The 22578-nt window shown below is 41.9% G+C and overlaps 2 protein-coding genes, 2 long non-coding RNA genes and 2 other non-coding genes across 8 annotated transcripts; 4 read left to right on the plus strand and 2 right to left on the minus strand.

The window, feature by feature from the left end:
• Positions 1-3033: 3033 nt before the first annotated feature.
• LOC111948698 lies at positions 3034-13869 on the plus strand. Its single transcript, XR_002874655.1, has 3 exons — positions 3034-3471; positions 9221-9934; positions 12457-13869. It is a non-coding gene; the product is annotated as an uncharacterized LOC111948698 (long non-coding RNA).
• On the minus strand, positions 10191-12259 carry LOC111948697. The gene is made up of 2 exons (XR_002874654.1): positions 11611-12259; positions 10191-11542 (listed from the first exon to the last, which is right to left on the minus strand). It is a non-coding gene; the product is annotated as an uncharacterized LOC111948697 (long non-coding RNA).
• trnav-cac lies at positions 13558-13630 on the plus strand. Its single transcript has one exon. It is a non-coding gene; the product is annotated as a tRNA-Val (tRNA).
• Positions 13870-13882: 13 nt separating the features above from the next.
• Positions 13883-13955, minus strand: trnav-aac. Its single transcript has one exon. It is a non-coding gene; the product is annotated as a tRNA-Val (tRNA).
• Positions 13956-14311: 356 nt separating this feature from the next.
• On the plus strand, positions 14312-17436 carry LOC111948658. Of its 3 annotated transcripts, XR_002874620.1 has the most exons (8): positions 14314-14581; positions 15021-15717; positions 15789-15872; positions 15958-16023; positions 16213-16409; positions 16752-16793; positions 16869-16958; positions 17063-17436. XR_002874620.1 is itself a non-coding variant. In XM_023962600.1 (5 exons), the coding sequence occupies exons 2-5, from the start codon at positions 15030-15032 to the stop codon at positions 16272-16274; spliced, it is 900 nt and encodes a 299-aa protein (XP_023818368.1). In that variant the 5' UTR covers positions 14316-14581; positions 15021-15029; the 3' UTR covers positions 16275-16595. The 3 variants fall into 3 exon arrangements, 1 of the variants encoding a protein (XP_023818368.1); XR_002874621.1 differs by having other exon boundaries at positions 14312-14581; positions 15606-15717; positions 16213-16793; XM_023962600.1 differs by lacking the exons at positions 16752-16793; positions 16869-16958; positions 17063-17436 and having other exon boundaries at positions 14316-14581; positions 16213-16595.
• A 56-nt stretch (positions 17437-17492) lies between these two features.
• LOC101175139 lies at positions 17493-21242 on the plus strand. Its single transcript, XM_023962599.1, has 4 exons — positions 17493-18197; positions 18345-19422; positions 19515-19578; positions 19683-21242. Exons 1-4 carry the CDS (start codon positions 17572-17574, stop codon positions 20750-20752), a joined length of 2838 nt encoding a protein of 945 aa, XP_023818367.1. The 5' UTR covers positions 17493-17571; the 3' UTR covers positions 20753-21242.
• Positions 21243-22578: the final 1336 nt, after the last annotated feature.

Raw genomic sequence — 22578 nt, forward strand, 5'->3', positions numbered from 1 at the left:
TTAGTGGGTCTAGATGACCCAACCCAACAAATGGTAAAGTGCCTAGGATTGCACAAGGGTTACAGGTTATTGACTTGTTTAATAGAAGGAGGACAGGACGCTCTCCACCACACACCTGTAGAAGGGGGTCAGGACTGGGATCCCCATCCCAGCACGCCTGAGCCTCCTCAGGAAATAGAGGCGCTGGTGTGCCTTTTTGAGCAGGCAGGAGGTGTTGGTGCTCCAGGTAAGGTCGTTGTAGATGTGCACGCCCAGATACCTGAAGCTGGAAACCACTTCCACCACGGCCCCTCTGATGTGAATGGGAGGAGGGGGGTGTCTGTCCTTCCTGAAGTCCACGATTATCTGCTTGGTTTTCTTCATGTTGATGCAGAGGTTGTTGTCTCTGCACCAGCCCTCCAGATGTTCCACCTCCTGCCTGAAGTCTGACTCATCGTTGTTGGTGATGCATCCAACCACAGCTGTGTCATCCGCAAACTTCACAATCAGACAGCTGGGGTGACTCGCTGTGCAGTCGTGCGTGAGCAGGGTGAACAGGAGGGGGCTTAGCACACAGCCCTGGGGGGAGCCCGTGCTGAGGGTTCTCTTGGGTCCTCTGTGGATGGGTTTGACCTGTAAGCATGTTGGTGCAGGTCCTTGGTGACATCCATGGATTCTGTGATGCGGGTCATGACCAGTTTTTCAAAGCATTTCATGACTATCGGTGTCAGGGCCACCGGCTGACAGTCGTTCAGACCCGTCACTGAGGAGGTTTGGGGGATTGGAATGATGATGGCAGTCTTCAGGCAGGTGGGGGCCACTGACTGCTTCAGGGAGGTGTTGAATGTGTCTGTCAGCACCTCTGTGAGCTGGTCTGCACAGTCCTTCAGCACCCGTCCAGGGATGTTGTCGGGTCCAGCAGCTTTGTGAGGGTTGATCCTCTGGAGGGCCCTCCTCACCTCCGCGGGCGTCACGCTGAAAGGCTCTTCGCCAGGTGGGATGGGGAGTCTGGTGCTGGGGGGGCGGTGTTGGAGTCCTCAAAGAGTCCTGACTTCACGCCTAGCTTGACAGACAACGTTTTCAAAATGTGGTTTAACAAAGGGGTTAAAATGCTCAAAGATGCGTGATCCTACAACACCCTCATGTTATTTGAACAATTATCTGATTAACACAGCATCCCTAAGTAGGATTTCCTAAAATACCTGCAGGTGAGACATTATATTCAATGCAGCACTACATCAACTGCAAATTTTCAAACATCTGTGGTTGAAAAAGTACTATTCCAAAGACGCGGAAACCCGTCCATGAGCATATTGTAAAAACATTGTCATCTGTTTCCCCATCCTTACTGTTTGAACTTAGAAGTACATCTGAGAAGGAACTGTCTGTTGTTATTAGTGATGATGATTAGAAAAATATTTGGAAACACACTACGAAATTTCAGTATGTAACAAAATTTGATCCATACAACCTAAAAATGTTCACAGGATCTCACCAAATCGCAGACAAAGCTTCAGATCTAATCTCTCTTCCTTATGCTTGACGTGACAAATGGAAATTGGAACTCTGACACGTTGCTTTGGTCTCGCTCCAAGTTCCAAAACTATTGGGTTGATAATCTTTGTGAAGTACAGAAGATTTTGGGACTGAACCTGGATCTGGATCCCTTGTCTTTCATTTTGGGACTCCCAAATGCAATGTCTAAAGAAAGGAAAAGATTGTACCATGAGTTGATTTTTGCTGCAAGAAAGAACAAACTACAGTGGATCAGTGAAAAAGGGCCAACAGTTAATGGATGGAAACTGGAGTCCTTAACATGCCTATAACATGAAAAGACAGATTATTTTATTTCTACTTGGAGTCCCTATTTTAGATATGTAGAACCTAAAGTTGCTACCATTTTGTTAAGGGGGGGTTTCTGATCCAGATTGCCATGCTGTTTTATTTTATTCATTCACTTAGTTTAGTTTCTTCAAAGTATTTGTTCAGCTTGTTGAGAGTCTGAGCCTGTTCCTAGACACAGTTTTAGGGCCACCAAAAACTAAAATAAAAAAGGGAAAATTACGAGATATGAAGTCATAAATTTATGAGATTACAGTGGGAGGGAGCATACAGAGTAAAGAGTGAACGCCGCGCAGCAGCAGAGCAGACCAACTAAACTTAATTCAACAGGTGGCTGAATGTTTATTGATAACTTTACAAATCTTTCGAAGCTCCTTTGTTTGATTTACGATTTATTAATATTTTATTTATTGTTGGGTGGTTTGCAAGATCTCTGCAGACGTTGATGAAGACGTTGGGGTCCCTGCAGATGTCCACTTCAATCCTTTCTTCCTAAAGACAATCTCTACGTCTGTGTGACACTTCCATTTGAGGAGGAGCACTTTCTGGCATTTTCAACATTCTTCTGCTAATATAATAGACTGTTTTCATTCATCTTTGTTGTTTTATGTTGAAAAGGGACGTTTCATTTGGAGGAGGGGACGTATGTATGTTTTTTAAACCTATCTGGAAATAAAGCTTCACAAAAGGCTCCACATCTTTCATCTTCAAGCTTGGCTCCAATAAACGGAAAACTCCGGTGTCTGGTCTTTTTTCTCATAAGTTTAGGAGATCGTACATTTGCGAGAAAAAAAACGCGTAAATTTATACTCGTTAATTTACGAGTATAAAACTCGTAAAGTAAATCTCGTAATTAAAAAAAAATTTTAAACTGTCCCTAAAACTCTGTTGTATGTTCCTGTCTATTTTCTTTATTTTTTTTTCCGTTGTTCAATCTGAAAATGCAATAAAAAGGAAAAAAAGAAATAACATATTGAAGAAAAGTTTCATTATAAAATTATTTACAGGATCTGCACGAAATTGTTAAACTAGGCAAAGCAGAGTCAGCAGCAGATCCACATCTCCTGTTCTCCACTTCCTGCTTTGTGGTTTTCATTGGAAATCTTTGGAAGTTACCAGGTGAGCAGCCTCGCTGTCAGGTCAGTTTACACTTTTAGTGTTTGTCAAATTGAAGAAAATGAACTAAGACCTTTCTACTCTACAGTAAAAAGAATGCTTCTGTCTCGACCAGTGGACGGCAACCTGGGGCACGCGGCGCGTGCAACACTTTGCACGCGTAAGGAAAGACAGCAGCATGCGGGGGTGTGAGAACTATGATCGCTTGATGTGTCGTGTGTATTTTTCGGATTTGAATGGCGATCTCGTCTCAAAAGAGCTTTTCTTTTCCCCCTATGGAATCGTGAAGAAATGGTCCAATCACGCAGCTCTGTAACTCTGACCCCCCTTCCCCCCTATATAAATGCGGACCGTTGCTGGAGTGGCCGTCACGTGACGTACGACGTGACACACCTGCGCCAATACCAAGCATTGAGTCTTTCCGACTGGAGTCATGAGGAGGGCCAACAGGCGCGCAAAGAATCACAAAAGCGGACGCAAAGTTTTTCAATGAACTGCAAAAGTGATCCGATGGAGAGGAATCACCTTTCTCAGGTTAGTGATCACATTTTCAGAGAAATCATCAGGCCGGAAACGGGAACAGCTGCTAGCAAGTAGCATGCTAGTTTGGTGCTGAACTGGCTGTTATTCGCACGTGTGTGTTTAATTGACTAATTAGACAGTATTACAGAGACATGTTATTATATATGTGTAAAAATATGAAGAAGAAATGGGGGGGGGGGGGGGGATTATAATGCACCAAGAAAGCACTAAAAGATAAAAATTTAATTAAATTCCACGTGGACACGGACCAAGGCAAATTATAATAAAGAGTGAGTATCCATAAACTTGGGGGGGGATTTATGGCATTTTTCTTTTTTTTTTTTTAGGTAAACTGAAAAGCGATGTAAAAGTTTGGCTGCATTTTTACTTTTATCTTTTTAAGAGATTTACAAAAAGATTAAACCCACATTAAATTAAACTGGGACTCACCTTAAAAAAAATCTACCATTGTGAATTAAAAAATTACAAAAAACAATTTTCTTTTCTTGGTCAATGCAAACAAACTGAATATTAGTGTGCATATTTTTTGTTGAGATTAATCTACTTCCAAAAATTAGATTGCAATCATAAAACATATGCTTCAATGACAGTTTCGATGTAATTTCCACATATTTGACATGCTTTTTCTTGAATAGTTAACCTTAAATGCAGAAATTCTTTACATGGATAAAAATTGTTTCTTTTTTTGTCTGAAGAGGAAATGAACACAAATGCCTCTAATATTACAAGTATCTCTTTTAGAGAAAACTGGAGACTGTTTGTTTTTCTTTTAATAGGTACTTTAGATGTCAGCAATGTTCTTAAAAATCTATTATTGCACTTTAGATCTAAGAAACGGACATTATCACTAAAAAGGATGAGAGTTGATGTCAAATCAAGAATGTTTTACTGTTGCTTTATCATTTGAATTAAATGTGGAGAAATGGCCTTAGTGACTCTAGAATATTCTATAGATGTGGACTCCAAATATTCCTGGTTTTAAATTCTGTGTGATTAAGAAATGTGCCATCGCTTTCAGCTGAACAATGGCCCATACTCCTTTATCCATCCAAGTTTTATCAAAGATTTGCGTTTGTACAGAACAAACCTGTTATTGAAGATTTGATGAAGTATGAGGACTGAGATTTGGGGTGTACATTAATTTCCAATAGAGTAAAACTTCCAGTCCAACTTTTCTGAATTTCACAAATAAGTTTCAATGGATCAATCAGATTTTAATATAAAGTCACTGCCTCCAACTTTACAAAATAGATAAGAAGGTTACGGAAAATCAGACTGAATGTTGGTGTTTTAAAAAGACTTTTAGCCATTGCAATTCAATTCAAATTCAATAACACTTATCCCTCCCTCCTCAAGTGGTTTAATTGTCATTTTTTCCCCTAATTGGTATTGTTTATTATTCCAAATAAAATCCTATTTGATTTGATTGATTTTCTAAATACAAGTGTCAGTGATAGCCACAGCATAGCATACATTAGTATGGAAAGGCTCTTAATTTTTGTTCGTAGGATTCTACCAAAAATTGAAATGTTTCTTTGTAAATAACTGTTTAGAACCTTTTGTTTTGTCTAATATTAATACAATGTTAGTTTTTGATTTTATCCTTGGATAAAATTTGTAATAATCCTAAATATTTTTTAAAGGTAACTGTTTTGGCTCAGTTATAGGATCACCATCTGCATTTAACAAATTAAAAGTATTTTTTTTTTCTTTTCTTTTTTCTCTACTAAAATATGAACTGTTCTTTTCTCCGCTATCCTTTTGGCTCTGGAGCGTATAAAAGATCTCATTTTGGTCTCTCATTAATTGTTTTCAATTGCTTCTTTATTATTTTTTCTTTTTTTTCTTTCCCATGTTCAATGTAATATTTTTTGCCTTCTAAAATTCCTCTTATTTCCCCAGCTGAGTTTTTTAACCAAACTACAATATGGATAATCTTTCAAATATTCCTCATTAAATATCCAGTGACTTTTTCTTTCAGTATTTATGATCTTAGGAATTAGGTCTATAGACGCAACACAATGATCAGTGAATGCAGAAATATCTGCATTTGAGATGTGATTTAGGACAATTTGAGAAACCAGACAAATCTGTTCTTGATTTGTTGTTGCCATTTGAATGTATCCATGAGAAATTCCTTGCATTTGAGTTTAGATTACTCTTAGCATCATAAAGAGCATTATTTAAACAAAAACTGTTCAAAATTTGGTTGGTGGTTTGGTGGGATCTCCTTACGATGAATAACTCCTCCGTCACACGAGCAAACTGACACCCATGTGGAACAATCCTGACCTCACGATAAGCAAGAAAATGCTTCACTTTCTGACCTGGAAGGCTAACGGAATTAAAGATCTGGAAACATGTGATTCATGATAAAAATGTTTGCATCTTATGAAAACTTCAAAGGAGGGCATAGATTAAGTTTTTTTTTTTTTTTTTTTTTAAGAATATCATAATAATAATAATAATGGATTAGATTTATCTGCGCTTTTTCCAGACGCTCAAAGCGCTTACAGTGTGTCCATTATTCATTCATACTTGGTGATGGTAACTACTGTTGTAGCCACAGCTGTCCTGGGGCAGACTGACAGAGGCGTGGCTGCCAGTTAGCGCCTACAGCCCCTCTGACCATCACCGGGACATTCATACACATTCACACACCAGTGGAGCCACACATTTTTACATTTTTCGTTCTTATATAACTGCTATTCGTTATTTTGCTTTTTTCATTTTATTTCCCAACTAATGACTAATCCCCGATGATCCAGTATAAACTGAGGGAAGTGACTTTAACAGAAAAAGTAACAAGCAAGATAGAAAAGAAGTGTAGTCGCTCCCGCACTTAATTAGTGAAGTGGACCGGCGGAGCGTGGACGTAAAGGCTTTGTGTTTAGATGGGGGGGGGGGGTACAATAGCGGTATGTGTGGGAGATCTAAGACTGCGATCCGTCCCGCAGCTCTAGGGGTACAAGCAACCGAACTCAGAACCGGGTCTAAATGTGTGTCTGAGCACAGCTCGGATCGTCAGCACACACAGCGGTTTGAGCTTCAAAGCAGAAATGTCGCTCAGTCCTTAGAAAACATTCAAACAATCACGCGGATTTGTGTTTCCAGTCGTGTCCCGACTAAATAAAGGCTGATGTTATTCTTACACGTTTACGTGCAGCGCCACCCAAAGCTAATGTTGTTAGCCCGTGTTAGCATACTGCTAATCCTGGTTTCGTTCAGAAAAAGCACTGACCACACGGATTAAAATTCAAATGATGAGCGAACAGGTGTTTCATAATAACCGTAACATTATTAAAAGCACGTTTAGAAGATCATCTCGTATTTTACCGAGCTGACATGTCAATGTATATAGCCGCTCGGCGCTGTTTAACATTGTTTTGTATTGAATTGTTACATTCAATAAAGTTTGGAAAAAAAGCCGCTCGGCGGAAGTTGTATCCCCTTCCGGTTTTCAAACTGCGCATGTGCAAATGATTTATTCCGACCGAAATTGTGACCTTAGTGAACGTTTTTATATTCTGAAAACATTTTTCTGGGCCCATGTACACGGTTGGATTCTAATCCGACCATTGATCCCATCAAGATATTTTGCACATGTAACCGCGGCTTATGGTGTCTACTCGCAACGTGGCGGGGGCGTGGCATCACGATGGTGGTCTCTCCATCGGGATGTCAGTCACCCATCACGATGGACGATGATATCGTCCATCGGCACAACCCTAATAGGATGTTCAAGATGGGTCTCAGAGTATCAGACACTTGTGGGTTTTGTAACAGCAATACCCTGGATAATTGTCTGCATGCACTGTGGCTCTGCATGTCGGTCTTCTGGTTTTGGCAGAAGGTGTGTAGATCTGTCAACATGGTTTGACATCCCTATGACAGCTTCTCCATCTCTCTGAATACTTGGTGATATGAATGCCTTCAGTAGAGGAAAGATCAAAATCTGTCATGACTGCTCTTTGCATCGCTAAAAAAACTATCTTGGAGTAAAACCAGAATAAGTTATAATCAATTCCATAACCTACTTATTATATCAGCTTGGAGTGAACATCAACAGTGAACAAAAACAATACAGAAGAACTTTAGTCCCTCTGGTCCCCTGTAATTAACACTGCCACCTAGTGGGGGTGGGTGGCCTATGTGCTTCTCTCCAGGGCCTGTTGATGGGGGATGCGGTGGTCTAGTCTGGGTCCGGGGAGGGGGATGCGGGCTGGGGTCGGCCTGTGGTTCATGCAGGACAGCAAGCCTTCGAACTCTGTCATAGAGAAACACAAATGCACAAAAGTCAGAATAAAAAACACCATATTGAGCTGGAAACTGCCCAGTCTGGTAATGCTGCTTCTGTTTACTAACTTGGAGTCTCTGGACTTGCTGTTGACTGGAATATACCATTGCTGCAGAAGGACAGGGGAAGACCAAAGACCTTTACATGATCAATCTTATGCCCGTTCAGTGATTCAGGGTGTTTTTTCATGAGAGTTAATTAACGAGGGATGTAAAATATACCTGGAAAACTTTGGAGTGATATTTCTGCCACTACGTTGCACACAAAATTTTCTAAGTTGCAAATGAAAATATTAAATATTTGCTTTTCAATAATTTTTGATTTTGCTTTTAAATTTTTTTTCCATTCAAAATTCAAAAACCTTTTTTGCGTTTGCAAAACATGTTTTCGATGCGTTGTGTCTCACTTTTTACTTATCTTTGATTTTGCTGAGTTAAGTGTCAGTTTGACGTGACAAAGCTGCCATCAAACAGCTCCTGATTGGTTAGAATCTGGACCAATCAGGTGTCTCTGGCTCATATTGACGGTTCTTGGACTTTGGACTTTGTCGGTTCTGTTTGAACGGGGTTCTGCCGTTATCAACCTTCAAAAACTTTTCTGGTGGTGGCAATAGTGGCCGTTTGATCACGCTGAGTAGCGCTCAGAGTAGTCAGCAAAATCAGAGATAGGAAAAAAGCTAAATTTGACACAACGCATGCGAAAACGTGTTTGCAAATGCAAAAGTTTTTGAATGCGAAAAAAAAGTGAAAGCAAATATTTAATATTTTCATTTGCAACTTAGAATGTTTTGTGTGGTAGAAATATCACTCCATAGAAAACTAGCTGTTTAACTCTCCTGCTTATTCATTTTTGCACAAATATGGGTCTAGGTATTGCTTTTACACCCTTCTCACAGAATATTGGATATACAAATGTTGTGTACCGGTACCAGTCTGTCTGCATACCTTAATTTAAATGTGCCCTCGGAGATAAATCTATGTAGGAATTTACTTAAAACCTGTAAATAGCTGTGTGCTGACTATTTGTTGGTGTGTATGGGAGAACTAAGTCATTCAATTTACTCATGACGCTCTTATGTTATGATTGTATTATCGTGTGCTCACCCCTTATCTTCCATCTCTAACATCCTGCTCTCTCTTCTTTTTGTCTGTCCGGTCCAACAAAGACTGCATGTAAAAATAATTATTATAAATAAAGCTAAACCTCCAGTGCAAAAGGGGTTTATACAAATGCACTCCCATTTGTCTGAGACCCATAAACCATTATTGTAACAGTCAAATCTGTCCGACACGAGAGACCTTCATGTCTGATCTGCTTGCCTCAGCTGTTGGACAGGACAAGTTAGGGGAAAAAAATCCATATTGTGTTAAGTAGCTGCAGTTTTATTGTCAGAGTGAGGATATTTGTTATTACAACAAACAATCTTCTCTGTTCTTCATGCAGGTCCACTGTTTCAGTGAAAGGAGGCGGCTCTGAAGAGGAACACTCTTCTTCTTCAACAACCAGGTCTCTCTGAGACTTGTGTGTGTTCCTGTGAAGAGAACCAGGATGGCAGCCAGGCTCCACATACTGCAGTCCAAACCTTTCCCCAGTGTCGGCCTGTGACAACACTAAGGCAGGATACTTGGCTTGTCCTGTCACTTCCTTTGACAGCTTGTTCAGCTCTGCAATCAGAGCTGGATTAAAAACTGAAGGAAGCTTCAGACCAGGTCGCTTCAGGCTCCCAAGGCGCTGGAAGTTCCACCCAGCTACTCCAGTCATGCCTTGGGCCTGGAAAAGTTTTGTGGAGAGCTGATTTCCAGTCACCTATTTGGACTGGTGGAAATGAAATCCCTCCTGCTGTGATGTGCCTCGCACCGGGACCAAGATCGGTACCGCTGCCGCTTCCCCCTTGATGTGGTTCAGCTGTGATGTGCCACCGTGTCTGTAGAGGATCCCGTCTCCCACCTCCAGCTGAATCCTTCAGCATTGTTGTTTTAAACAGTGGTACGCCATCTGGATCCGATTCAAAAAGGAACCTCTTCAGAATACTACATTTGCACCAGCAGCTCTCTGGGTTCTGGGATTTTGGTGCAGCAGTGCTCCCTGATGTGCTGCTTTGTGGGGTTTGCTGGCAGGATCCCACAGAAGGTGGAGGCCTCCTCCAGCCTGTCAAAGGTCAGTTTGGTCCACGACACAAAAGTGCTGAAGGAACTGTGAAGTGGATGATGTTCAGAGAGTGAAACAAGTCCAGCTTGATACTAATTTCCCTGTCGTATTTTGTACGACATGCAAAAGTTTTGGCGAAGTCTCCAGATGTTGCTTCAGCCACTATAGCTTCTGTGGTCTTCCAGGAATCCCAGAGAAGATGCTCCCGAGGCTTGGAATTTGGGATCCTGAATGCAGAGCAGCAATCCCTGTCCATGCACACAGGAAAAGCATGTGGAAATTGTTTATTGTGCAAATAGGGAATGTTTTTAAAATAATATTCACTTATTTTCCACATTTTTACTTTTGAAACCAGCAACTTGGAAGGAAAACAAACTAAGTTGAGTCTCACCTGTCAACCCACTGGTACTTGGCTTTTGGCAGGGCTGTAGAAACGCCCCTCGTTCATTGGCTCCAGGGATTTTGTCGCCTTCCGACTGCAGCATCACCCAGGACAAAATCCTCCAGTTTTCGTTCATCACTGCATAGGATGACATCGTGCCTGATGCCAGTACCACCTTCTGCGCCATCTTTCGGGTGTGGTCAGCCCTCAAGACCTCACCAAATGTGCCTTGGAGGAGCAGATTGACCTTATTGGTAATCTTGAATGAGACAGTCCACCAGGTAGTGTGAAGTCACTGCTACCCCACACAAACCATCTACGTCTGGATACCCACCAACAGGATCTGGTGTAGATGTTTTCCTTACTGCCCCTGTGATTGTCTGCTGGCCATGTAATCCACTCTCTCCATCCAGGACATTCTTCACTGTGCACACAGATGAGCCATGTGTCACGCTCTTATTTAAGGTGAAGAGCTTCATTCAGATGATTAGCTGTATCACCTGGAGACTTTGCTGTCCGCTGCAGCTCATCCATCACAGTATTGCACACGGCCTTCATGTGGGTCAGGAAGGCTGAAAAAATGTTCTGAAAAACGATGAGGCAGCATGTCCATCCATGAAGGTTTGTCTGAAAACCAGTGCTTCTCTCAGACTTTACTAGTTAGCTGAGAAGGAAGTATGTGGTACTAACGACTTGTACCAATGATGATGCGGGCCGACCTGTTTACAGAGGAGACCACCAGGGGTTTTCAGCAGCTATGCAGACACGGGAGAGAATAGTTGTTCCGCACTCTTTCCGCTATTGTGTGGTCTGGAAGGAGATCATATTCATGGTCACAGGTGGAGACCCAGGCCACAGTCCCAAGGCTTCCATCTCTGTTTTCATCCAGATCCTCTGCTGTGGAGAACAGTTCCAGCTGCTAACATCTTGGTCATAGCATGGAAGTGGTGGAGCAGCAGGCCGTGGCTGAAAGTGAGCAGGAGAAGTTGCAGTCTGAGCTGAAGTTCTTCCAACAACTGCTGCAAAAATAACATCAGGAGTTGTTGTTCAATAAACAGCATTATCACAAAGTCCAAATGAATACAGAACTTTGCATTTTCGTCAAGACTTATTGCACTTACTGTAGGTTTTATCCAACACTCTTCTTAAAGATGACACCATTCTATTTTGAGACCGTTCCAAAGCGAGCAACTCTGGTGGTACTGGCAGAGGAGTCTTCACTGGAGCAGAAGAAACTGGTGAAAAAACAAACTGACAGGACGCTGCAGCAGAGTAAAGCTGACAAATGATCCTCAACACTCACCTGCATGTGTAGCAGCAGGACAGCTGGACCTCTCAGGCGGGTCTGGATTCACATGAACAGAAATATCCATCACTAAAGCCCAAATCGGTTACTGTTCTTTGTGTATCGATGATGCTGGTTTACGACAGAACCATCAGGTACCAGCAGCAGCTGCTAAACCTTTACTCCGTGAACCTGAAAGAAATAAAGCAAACATATGAAGATGCTTCTATTTGGACCAAGATATTCAAAAGTGCTCGGTGTAAAGGACTAATCCAAGACTAACACGAGGTCAAATATCAGTTTTGGTTGACCAGTCCAGGCTGACGAGTCATTTTTCAGCCGTGGTCATGAGGAGATTCAGCCGAGACTCCAGTACTAGACTCCACATACAGAAAAATAATCAACACGTGATGCATGCACATTGGTGCTGCTCACTTGGTTGGTTGGGATTGTTGGTAAACGCGCGGGTCCTACGTTTCCCTGCTCTTTAAATAAATAAAACTGGTTGGAATCAGAAGCAGTAATTAACACTTAGACTTGTCTGTGATATAGCTTTGTTAACCAGCTCAGTGGCCTTGTGGTTAGTGCCCGCCCTGTAACTGGAAGGTCGTGGGTTCAAACCTAGGCCCAGTCATACCGAAGACTTTAAAATTGGGACCCAATGCCTCCCTGCTTGACACCCAGCATTAAGGAGTTGGATTGGGGGGGTAAGCCACCAAATGGTTCCTGAGCACAACTCTTTCTGCTCCCCCCCCCGTGGGACGGGTCAAATGCGGAGAACAAACTTCGCACACCTAGGTGTGTGACAGATAGTGGAACTTATGGCTGAGGAGAAATGACACATATCCATCCTCTTTTCTCCAGGTCTTCTTAGAATGCATACCAGTTCACGGCTGGATTGCTCGGTTGGAAAGGTAAAGGATGGCCACACAGGAAACCAGGGATCGATTCTCGGGCAGAATTAACAATGGAGACATTACCATATCAATGGTGAGCACTTAACATCACCCAGTTAATGCCACTGCCTGCCTGTGCATGTGCATGATGGTCAGAGTGGCTGTAGATGCGAACTCTATCAGTCTGCATCAGGGCAGCTGTGGCTACAATAATGATGGACATACTATAAGCGCAGATAAAACCGGTTATCTGGTTGTCCTCAAGTCACTACCTAAAGGTGGCTCTACTGGTCTTTCAGCTAAATAGCTCCTCACATCTCCAGAAATGAAAGCAGACTCTCCTTTTAGGGATATCAACATTAAACAATGGATCTCTCTCTCTTCAACGTTGTTAATTAAATAAATGGTGGAGTCAATCCAGATTAATGATAAGCTGTTATCCTAAACTTTGTCCTCTCTGATGAGCTTGTCCTGGAGCTCAGGGTTACCTTTGATCCTCTTGGCTTCATCTGAAAGGTCCTGCCTCAGAAACCCAGCTGGGCCTTGTCTGAAGCTCAAGCTGACGTTCCCAGGAAAAATTCATTTCTTCTTCATTCTGAAGATCTGTAATAAAAGATGCATTTATTGTGGTTAGTGGGTGAAATAATCCAGGTGTACTGCAAAATAAAAAAAATGTTAATACATAATCTGCCTTTGGTAAAATAAAAAAAGGTTTGGAAAAAAAACAGTGTTTCAACTCTCATCCGAAAAGCTGATATCCTCACAGCTGATGTTTCAGGCCATTGATGTCCAACAATGATGGAAAAGGAAAAGGTCTCCAAAGTAGAAACTTCATCCAGTTGGACTTTTTTTTACTTACGTCAAACTTTGACATGTACTCTTGTGTTTAAATAGTGGTCTGTTCCTCCTCATCCTGTAAATCCGGATCGCCACAATATCTTGACTACTACAACGATATGGAAACAGCCCCCCCTAATGTCGCTTTTGGTCAAGCAATATTTCACACCCGTTGTATTGTGAACTGACATGGAGAGTGACTTGGCGAGGTTTTCAAGATGGCGGCCTATGTGTTTCCGTAGTGTAGTGGTTATCACGTTCGCCTCACACGCGAAAGGTCCCCGGTTCGAAACCGGGCGGAAACAACTTTTTTTTATTAACATAAAACAAACGCCACTTGATCCCTAACTTTTTGGTTGAATTCTTTCTTAAGATGAATATTATAAAACAAAAAAGACTAAAATGTTTCAGCCTGTAGTATCTATATTTGTATTTTTTATTTGTTTTTTTTGTTTTTGGTTTTTTTAGTCAACAAAAGTGTCTTTTTAAGAAAATCAAAACTTTACTCATCCAGTCGTGTTTTTTATTGTCTGTTAAAAAAAAAGAAAATATATGTATGTTTCCGCCCGGTTTCGAACCGGGGACCTTTCGCGTGTTAGGCGAACGTGATAACCACTACACTACGGAAACCGATGGGCATCACTCCTTAACGTCTTGCGCTCAACAGCCGTCTAGCCAAACTGGGGACCTTTCTTTGGTTAAGCTTAATTCTCTTAACTTTTCCCATTCATTCTTTATGGTAGTTCTTAACACTACGGATGTAATATAAATTTTCACCACTAGCGAGATTTCAAGATGAGTATTATAAAACAAAAAAGACGAATATGTTTCAGCCTGTAGTATCTATATTTGTTTTGTTTTTTTCAATCAACAAAATGGTCTTAAGTAAATCAGAACTTGATTCATCCCGTCGTGTTTTTTTTATTGTCTTTTCAAAAATAAAAAAAAGAAAATATAAGTGTTTCCGCCCGGTTTCGAACCGGGGACCTCCCGCGCGGGAGCCGAAAATGGTTAAGCTTAACTCTCTTAACTTTTCTCATTCATTCTCTATGGTAGTTCTTAACACTACGGATGTAATATACTTTTTCACCACTAGCGAGATTTTGGGGGCGCTGTTTCCACATCGTCTTAGTAGTAAGGTTTTCACAGGAAGAGCCTTTAGGAAGACAAAACAACAATAATCCTGCGGCCAGATTTGATCCGATCGCTGTTAAAACACAAGAGCACAACAAGTTAAAGTCAAGTTAAAGTCTGATGTAAGTAAAAAGTTAAAAAAAAAACTGTTCCTAGTTTGAAGACATTTCTCTTCCCGTTATTTTTTGTTGAGCATGAAAGGTCTGAAACTCCAGCGGTGAGGATACGGCTACTCGTAAGAGATGAAAAACCTCTTCAAACTTAGTCATGATAGTTTGTGTGTGTTTTCAAAAGCTTTTGAATTTTACCAAAGGTAGATAACTTTAATAATATCTATATGTGCATTTACACACACACACACACACACACACATATATATATATATATATATATATATATATATATATATATATATATATATATATATATATATATATATATATATATATATATATATATATATATATTTGTATGTTGTTGTTTTTTTTTAACTATTTTTGAGTTACAGTAGACCTGGGCTACTTCACCCACTAACGACAATAAATGTATCTTTGGTTATAGATCTCCAGAATGAAGAGGAAATTAATTTTTCCTGGAAAAATCTGCGTGAGCTTCAGACGAGGCCCAACTGGGTTTCTCAGGCAGGACCCTTCAGATGAAGCCAAGAGGATCAAAAAAAATCCTGAGCTCCAGGACAAGTCTGCTCCCCAGAGAGAGGAAAAAGTGAAGGAAAACGCCCTGTCAAAAGTCTTCATTAGGGGTGGAGATACATCTGACAGGCAGGAGGTGTTGGGGGAGTATGTTCTTCAATTTGGCAAATACAAGGGGAAGTCCTTTCGGTGGCTGCTAGAAAATGATATTGGCTACACCATTTATTTAATTAACAAGGTTGAGGAAGAGGAGAGAGCTGGACTCTTTAATGCCGAGGGACCAAAGAAGGAGAGTCTCTTTTCATTTCTGGATTATACCCGACACTTTCACGAAATCAGAGATCTGAGAAACTGTTTAGCTGAAAGATCAGTGGAGCCACCTTCAAGTAGTGAGGACAACCAGCTGGTTGGATTTGGTGTGCATTCTAAGAAGACCTGGAAGGATGTCTGGGAGAAAAGAGAAGATGGATATGCATCATTTATCCTCAGGAAACAGTGTGTTTCAGGCAGCAAAATGTTCCTGCTCCAGCAGTACCTGAAGAAGAAAGAGGCTCAGACTCAGAGCTCTTCAGAACCTGCTCTTACTAAACCTTCTTCTAGTCCTCCAGGTCTGTGGCAGACTAGACGTTAATGCTGATGTTAGGAAAGATGGTAGAAATGATGTTTCCCATCTTTTCAGTATCTTCGTTAGAGATGGAAGATGATGAAGAGTTGGAGAGAATGATGCTTTCTGTCTCTCCATCCAAACTCCTCCCTTTACAAGGTAAAACTAAATCACACACAAGTACACACTGAGTGTTAATTACTACTTCTAATTCAAACCTGTTTTCTTATTTTTTTTACTAAAGAGCAGAGACATTTAGTGAAGAAGATGACAGGCCCAACATGTTTAGAAACAATCCCAACCCAACCAAGTGAGCAGCACCAACGTGCACACATCATGCATCACGTGTTATGTTTCTGTATGTGGAGTAGTAGTACTGGTAGTTGAAAAACTGATATTAGACTACATGTTAGTCTTAGATCAGTCCTTTCTTTACACTCAGCACTTTTAAATGTGTCTGTTCAAAAAGAAGAATATTCATTGGTTTATTTTCTTTCAGGTTCACTGAGTAAAGGTCTAGATGCTGCTGCTGCCACTGCCACCGCCGCCGCTGGTACCTGATGGTTCTGTCGTAAACCAGGATCACCTTTTCCTTTCCTCTGTTTGCTGGTTGGCCACGTTCAGGCCTGTTCTAATGCAGGTGTTTTGTTTGACTGCTTTTATGATGCTGAAGGTATTCATTGTTCGTCGTCGAGGGTAAGTACAGACTTATGTTATTTGCATGGGTTTGGTTATAGGTTTGGTATGAAAATGATTGAAGGAAACCAGTCTTAAAAAGCAGAATTACAACAAAAGTACATGTCTTAACACGTCAGAGTAAAGTGGTTACACATGGATTATTACATCATAATGGAACCTTTCCTGGTCAATCAAAAGATAAAAAGATGAAACTAATAGTTAATTTATTGATTTTCATACCACACCTGTTCTATTGAGCATGTTTTCTTGCATGGTTTTGAGTGTTTTGCACAGTTACTACCAAAGAACTGTCAATGATTTGGCCATTACTGATGGATATTTCTGTTGATCTGAATCCAGACCAGCCTGAGAGGTCCAGCTGTCCTGCTGCCACACATGCAGGTGAGTGTTGAGGATCATTTGTCAGCTTTACTCTGCTGCAGCTTCCTGTCTGTTTCTGACTGTCTTTTTCACCAGTTACTTCAGCTCCAGTGAAGACTCCTCTGCCAGTACCACCAGAGTTGCTCGCTTTGGAACTGCCTCAACGTGTCCAGGATAAAACCTACAGTCAGTGCATTAACTTTGACAAAAATGCAAAGTACTGTATTCATTTGGACTTTGAGATAATATTTTATTCAACAACAACTCAAGGTATTTTTTTATTTTTGCAGCAGTCGTTGGAAGACCCTCAGCTCAGTCTGCAGCTCCTTCTCCTGCTCACTTTCAGCCAACGCCTGCTGCTTCACCACTTCCATCTTATGACCAGGATGTTAGCAGCTGGAACTGCTCTCCCCAGCAGAGGATCTGGATGAAAACAGAGATGGAAGCCTTAGGACTGTGGCCTGGGTCTCCACCTGTAAGACATGCCATGAATATGATCTCCTTGTGGCGTAACCCACCTCAGCCGGAACTCATTGACTCAATTTATGAGCTACCATCCCCAAAGTACTTTCACCTCCATCCTTTTTTTATCTGGAAACCAGACCATGCAATAATGGAAAGAGTGCGTAACAACTACCCCCTCCCGTGTCTGCATGGCTGCCCAAAACCCCTCGTGGTCTCCTCTGGAACAGGTCGGCCCCGTGTCATAATTGGCACAAGTGGTCAGTACTACATACTTGCTTCTCGGCTGACCTGTAAAGTCTGCAAGAAGCACTGGTTTGCAGACAAACCTTCATGGATGGACATGCTGCCTCGTCGTTTTCAGGAGATTTTTCCAGCCTTCCTGACCCACAAAAAGGCAGTATGCAAGACTGTGATGGATGAGCTGCGGCGTACAGCAAAGTCTCCAGGTGATATGGCCAATCAGCTAAATGAAGCTCTTCACCTAAGATACGAGCGTGCACACGTGGCTTATCTGGGGACAGTGAAGAATGTTCTGGATGGAGAGAGCGGACTATATGGCCAGCAGACAATCACGGGGGCAATGAGGAAAACATCCACACCAGATCCTTTTGGTGGGTATACAGACATAGATGGCTGGTGTGGGGTAACAGTGACTTCACACTACCTGGTGGACTGCCTCATTCAGGAGTACCATAGGGAGGAGGGCACGCTCAATCTGCTCCTTCAAGGCACTTTTGGTGAGGTCTTGAGGGCTGACCACACCCGAAAGGTGGCACGGAAGGTTGTCCTGGCATCAGGCACAATGTCATCTTATGCAGTTATGAATGAAAACTGGATGATTTTGTCCTGGGTGATGCTGCAGTCAGAAAGCGACAAGTCTCTGGAGCCAATGTACGACGGGCTGTCCCGGCGTTACATTTCTGCAGCGCTGCCAAAAGCAAAGTACCAGTGGGTTGACAGGTGAGACAAAACTTTGTTCATTTTACTTCTAATTTAATGGTTTCAACAGTAAAAACGTGAAAAACATAAGTAAATATTGTTTTAAAAACAATCCCTTTATTTGCACAATAAACAATTAAAAGGTGCTTTACCTGCGTGTATGGACAGGGATTGCTGCTCTCCATTCAGGATCCCAAACTCCCAGCCTCAGGAGCATCTTCTCTGGGATTCCTGGAAGACCACAGAGGCTATAGTGGGTGAAGCAACATCTGGAGACTTCACCAATAGATGTGCATCCCGTACCAAATACAACAGAGAAATAAGCATCAAGCTGGACTTGTTTCACTGCATGCGGCGGTTCACCAGGGAGTGCATCTCAGAGCATCATCCACTTCACAGCTCCTTCTGCAAGTTCCTTTCGGCAGCTTTTTGTGTGGTGGACCAAACCGATCTTCAGAGGCTGAAGGAGGCCTACACCTTCTGTGGGATCCAGCCAGCTAACCCCACAAAGCAGCACATCAGGGAGCACTGCCGCACCAAGATCCCAGAACCCAGAGAGCTGCTGGTGCGGGTGGAGAGTGTTCTGAAGAGGTTCTTTTTGGAATCGGATCCAGATGGCATACCACTGTTTAAGGCAACAATGCTGAAAGTGTGGAGGATTCAGCGCGTTCACATCCTCAGGGGCTGTCTGAGCGACCCGGAGGTGGGAGACGGGATCCTCTACAGACACGGTGGCACGTTACAGCTGAACCACATCAAGGGGGAAGCGGCAGCGGTACCGATCTGGATCCCGGTGCGAGGAACATCCCAGCAGGAGGGATTTCATTTCCACCAGTCCAAATGGGTGACAGGAAATCAGGTCTCGACAGAACTTTTCCAGGCCCAAGGCATGACTGGAGTAGCTCGGTGGAACTTCCAGCGCCTTGTGAGCCTGAAGCAACCTGGTCTGAAGCTTCCTTCAGTTTTTAATCCAGCTCTGATTGTACAGCTGAACAAACTGTCAAAGGAAGTGACAGGACAAGCTAAGTACCCTGCCTTAGTCTTGTCACAGGCCGACACTGGGGAAAGGTTTGGACTGCAGTATGTGGAGCCTGGCTGCCGTCCGGTTCCTCTTCACTGGGACAAACACAAGTCTCAGAGAGACCCGGTTGTTGAGGAAGAAGAGTGTTTGTCTCCAGAACCACCTCCTTCCAATGAAACAGTCATCGACCTGCCTGAAGAACATGGAGAAGAACACTCTGCTCATGTAAGTTTGTTGTAACAAACATCCTCACTCTATTACAATAAAACTGCAGCTACATAACAAGTTTAAACTAACTGAATGGTCCAATGTTTCAGGATAATGTCTTAGGTGTGGTTGCTGATGACTCACTAGCAATGACCCAAGCCCCTGAAGTGAAAGGTAATTTAGTTCAAATTTTCAGCCTTTTTTAATTTATTTGTGCATTGCATTCAAGGAAAGAGAAGTGAGAAGGGTTAACTTTTCTCTTTTTTCCTCTCCATCAGATGTCTCAACGACACCACCACCACTGCCTTTTGCTGCCTCTCCACGCGCAGCTCGCACTGGTCCTATCAAAGCAGGGGGTCTGCTTTTTGTCCTGGACCATTCTCGTTGGACAAATCCAATGAGAGATGCCATTGATGTCCTTCTGGCAAAGCACCATGGACAAAAGGACTTTCTGAGCAAGGTAGACGCAGAGTATGCCGCCCTTGTTCAAACTGCCTCCAGGAATCCCAACAGCCTCCTCCACCCCACCACTAAACAGCACATCTCCCGCTACGTGAAGCACATGGCGAAGATGATTAACAGAAGTTCGTCTATGAACACTAGTCCCGAAAAACTTTTGGAAACCCAGCAGCTGTGGCATAAACTCACTGAAGGCAGTGAAACTGTCACTGTGCCAGTTGTGACTCTCCCTCCTGCTCCAGTGAACCCCCCCAGCTCTAAACCAGATGAAGCTCCTTTAACGAAGACTGACGTTGAAAAAATGGTGAAGGAGATTGTAGGTCTGCAGCAACAACAGCAGAAACCTGAAAAAAAAATGACAAGGAACTGTCTTGCTTGTGGGCAGCCAAAGTCTCGTTACCTTGGTGATGGATCTTCTGTTCATTTCTTTTATCAGTCTGGGGATGTGAGATACTTCTACTGCTCCAAAAAAGTACTCCAGATCTATGCAGCAGAAGGCCTTACAAACCCCAGGATGCCATTTGCAGACTTTGCTGCCACGCCATTTTTTGAGAGAGAGTTAAAGGCTGCAAAGCAGAGGTCTGCACAATGCAGAAAGGTTTTGGAGGACCGACAGAAAAGAAAGGCAAGGGAGCAGCATCCCAGTGGGCGTCTGTGCAGGTTCTGCCACAAACCACTGAAACAAGGTCCAGAGAGTCCACACATACACACCGGGTTCCCTGGTGTTGTGGGGAAGTATGTTTACTGTCCTGCCAGAGTCTTGTCCCTCCACCGGGCAAATGGGATGACTCAAGAAATGACCTGGGAGGAGTTCTCTCAGTCTCCTTTTTATGAGGCTGAAAAGATGAGGTGGGCTGCTGGCCGGCAAGCAGAAGAGGGAAAGAGATAGCTTTTATGTCTGTTCTATTTGTTATCAAAAGATGTTGCTGTTTTGACCACTTTTGTCTCATTTTACCTCAGCTTGTCATATTGGATGAGAAATAAGTGTAAAACGTCAAAATCTCTGCTAAACCTGTCTATATGTTTGCCTGTATTAAGTTCTCTTCTGATAACACACTGATTATGATAGAACTCGTGGTGTTATCTATCAATGTGAAAATATTTGTAATTTAGTTTGTGAAATCTATTTTGTGAATACAATTTTCTTACATATTTATTATTAGTGTTTAGTTTTGATAGAAAAAGCAAACATATTTACTACTTCCTCAATTCATTTTACACCTTTAAAATACTTGTATTAAAGTTTTGCCTGTTTAAACCCTTCTGCCCTTCAATTGTAAATCCATGGTTGAACATTTTGGTACATTTTGTGTTAAATACTGTGTTTTATTTATTTTCATGTTGATTTCTTAATAAAACATAGTTGAAATTGAAATGAGCAACAGATCATGACTGTTATTTGGAACAAGGAGAGACAGAAGTAGAAAACAATAATTATGAAATGTCATATTCAGTTTAACAAAAACATTTATTATACCACAACTTCTGACTGACATCACTCTAACCGGGGTTCGAACTCGGGACCAAAGGATTTCATCAGCTTGGACAGCGCTACACAAGCCACAGTTTGATTGGCTGACTATGCTGCAGTAGCTGCAATTTGATTGGCTGTTCCGTGTTACAGGTATATACGGCTGGCCCCTTCGCGTGTTAGGCGAACGTGATAACCACTACACTACGGAAACTGTAGGGCGGCAGCATCCAACCACTTGGCCTTAATCTCGTCCGGCCAGACCGGGGACCTCTCCGTGGTTGGGTTTGACTCTTTAACTTTTCCCATTCATTCTCTATGGTCAGCTTATCAATTGTTTTTTGAAACAAGTGAAGTAACATAATCAATTTGACCATTTTCAATAATTGATTAATCATTTGTTTTATTATTTTTTTGTATTTTCATTTATTTATTTACTTACTTAAATACTTCTACTGCCCTAAAAAAGTACACTAGATCTGTGCAGCAGAAGGCCTTACCAACCCCAGGATGCCATTTGCAGACTTTGCTGTCAGGCCATTTTTTGACAGAGAGTTAAAGGCTGCATTCATGGTCACACGCACTGATTATGATGAGATATCCTTCAATATGAAAATATTTGTAATTTAGTTTGTGAATACAGTTCTCTTACATATTTATTCTTGAATTGTTTAGTTTTGATAGAAAAAGCAAACATATTTACTACTTCCTCAATTCATTTTACACCTTTAAAGTACTTGTATTAATTTTTGCTTGTTTAAATCCTTATGCCCTTTAATTGTAAATACATGGTTGAACTTTATTTATTTATTACATGTTAATATCTTAATAAAGCATGGTTGAAATTGAAATGAGCAACAGATCATGACCGTTGTTTGGCACAAGCAAAGATTGAAGCAGAAAACTATAATTATGAAATGCCACTTTCATCTTAACAAAAATAACATTTATTATACCATAACTTCTGACTGACTTCACTCTAACCGAGATTCGAACTCGCCACCAAGGGATTTTGTCGCCTTGGACAGCGCTACACAAGCTACAATTTGATTGGCTGCCTGTGTCACAGCAGCTGCAATCTGATTGGCTGTTCCGTGTCACAGGTATTTATGTCAGGCCCGAACCTTAACTTTTCTCATTCATTCTCTATGGTAGTTCTTAATACTGCGGATGTAAAATACTTTTCCACCACTAGCGAGATTTTGGGGGCGCTGTTTCCACATCGTCTTAGTGGTGAGGATTTT

This window comes from Oryzias latipes, chromosome 14 (assembly GCF_002234675.1).
Source record: "Oryzias latipes chromosome 14, ASM223467v1".
Taxonomy (NCBI): domain Eukaryota; kingdom Metazoa; phylum Chordata; class Actinopteri; order Beloniformes; family Adrianichthyidae; genus Oryzias; species Oryzias latipes.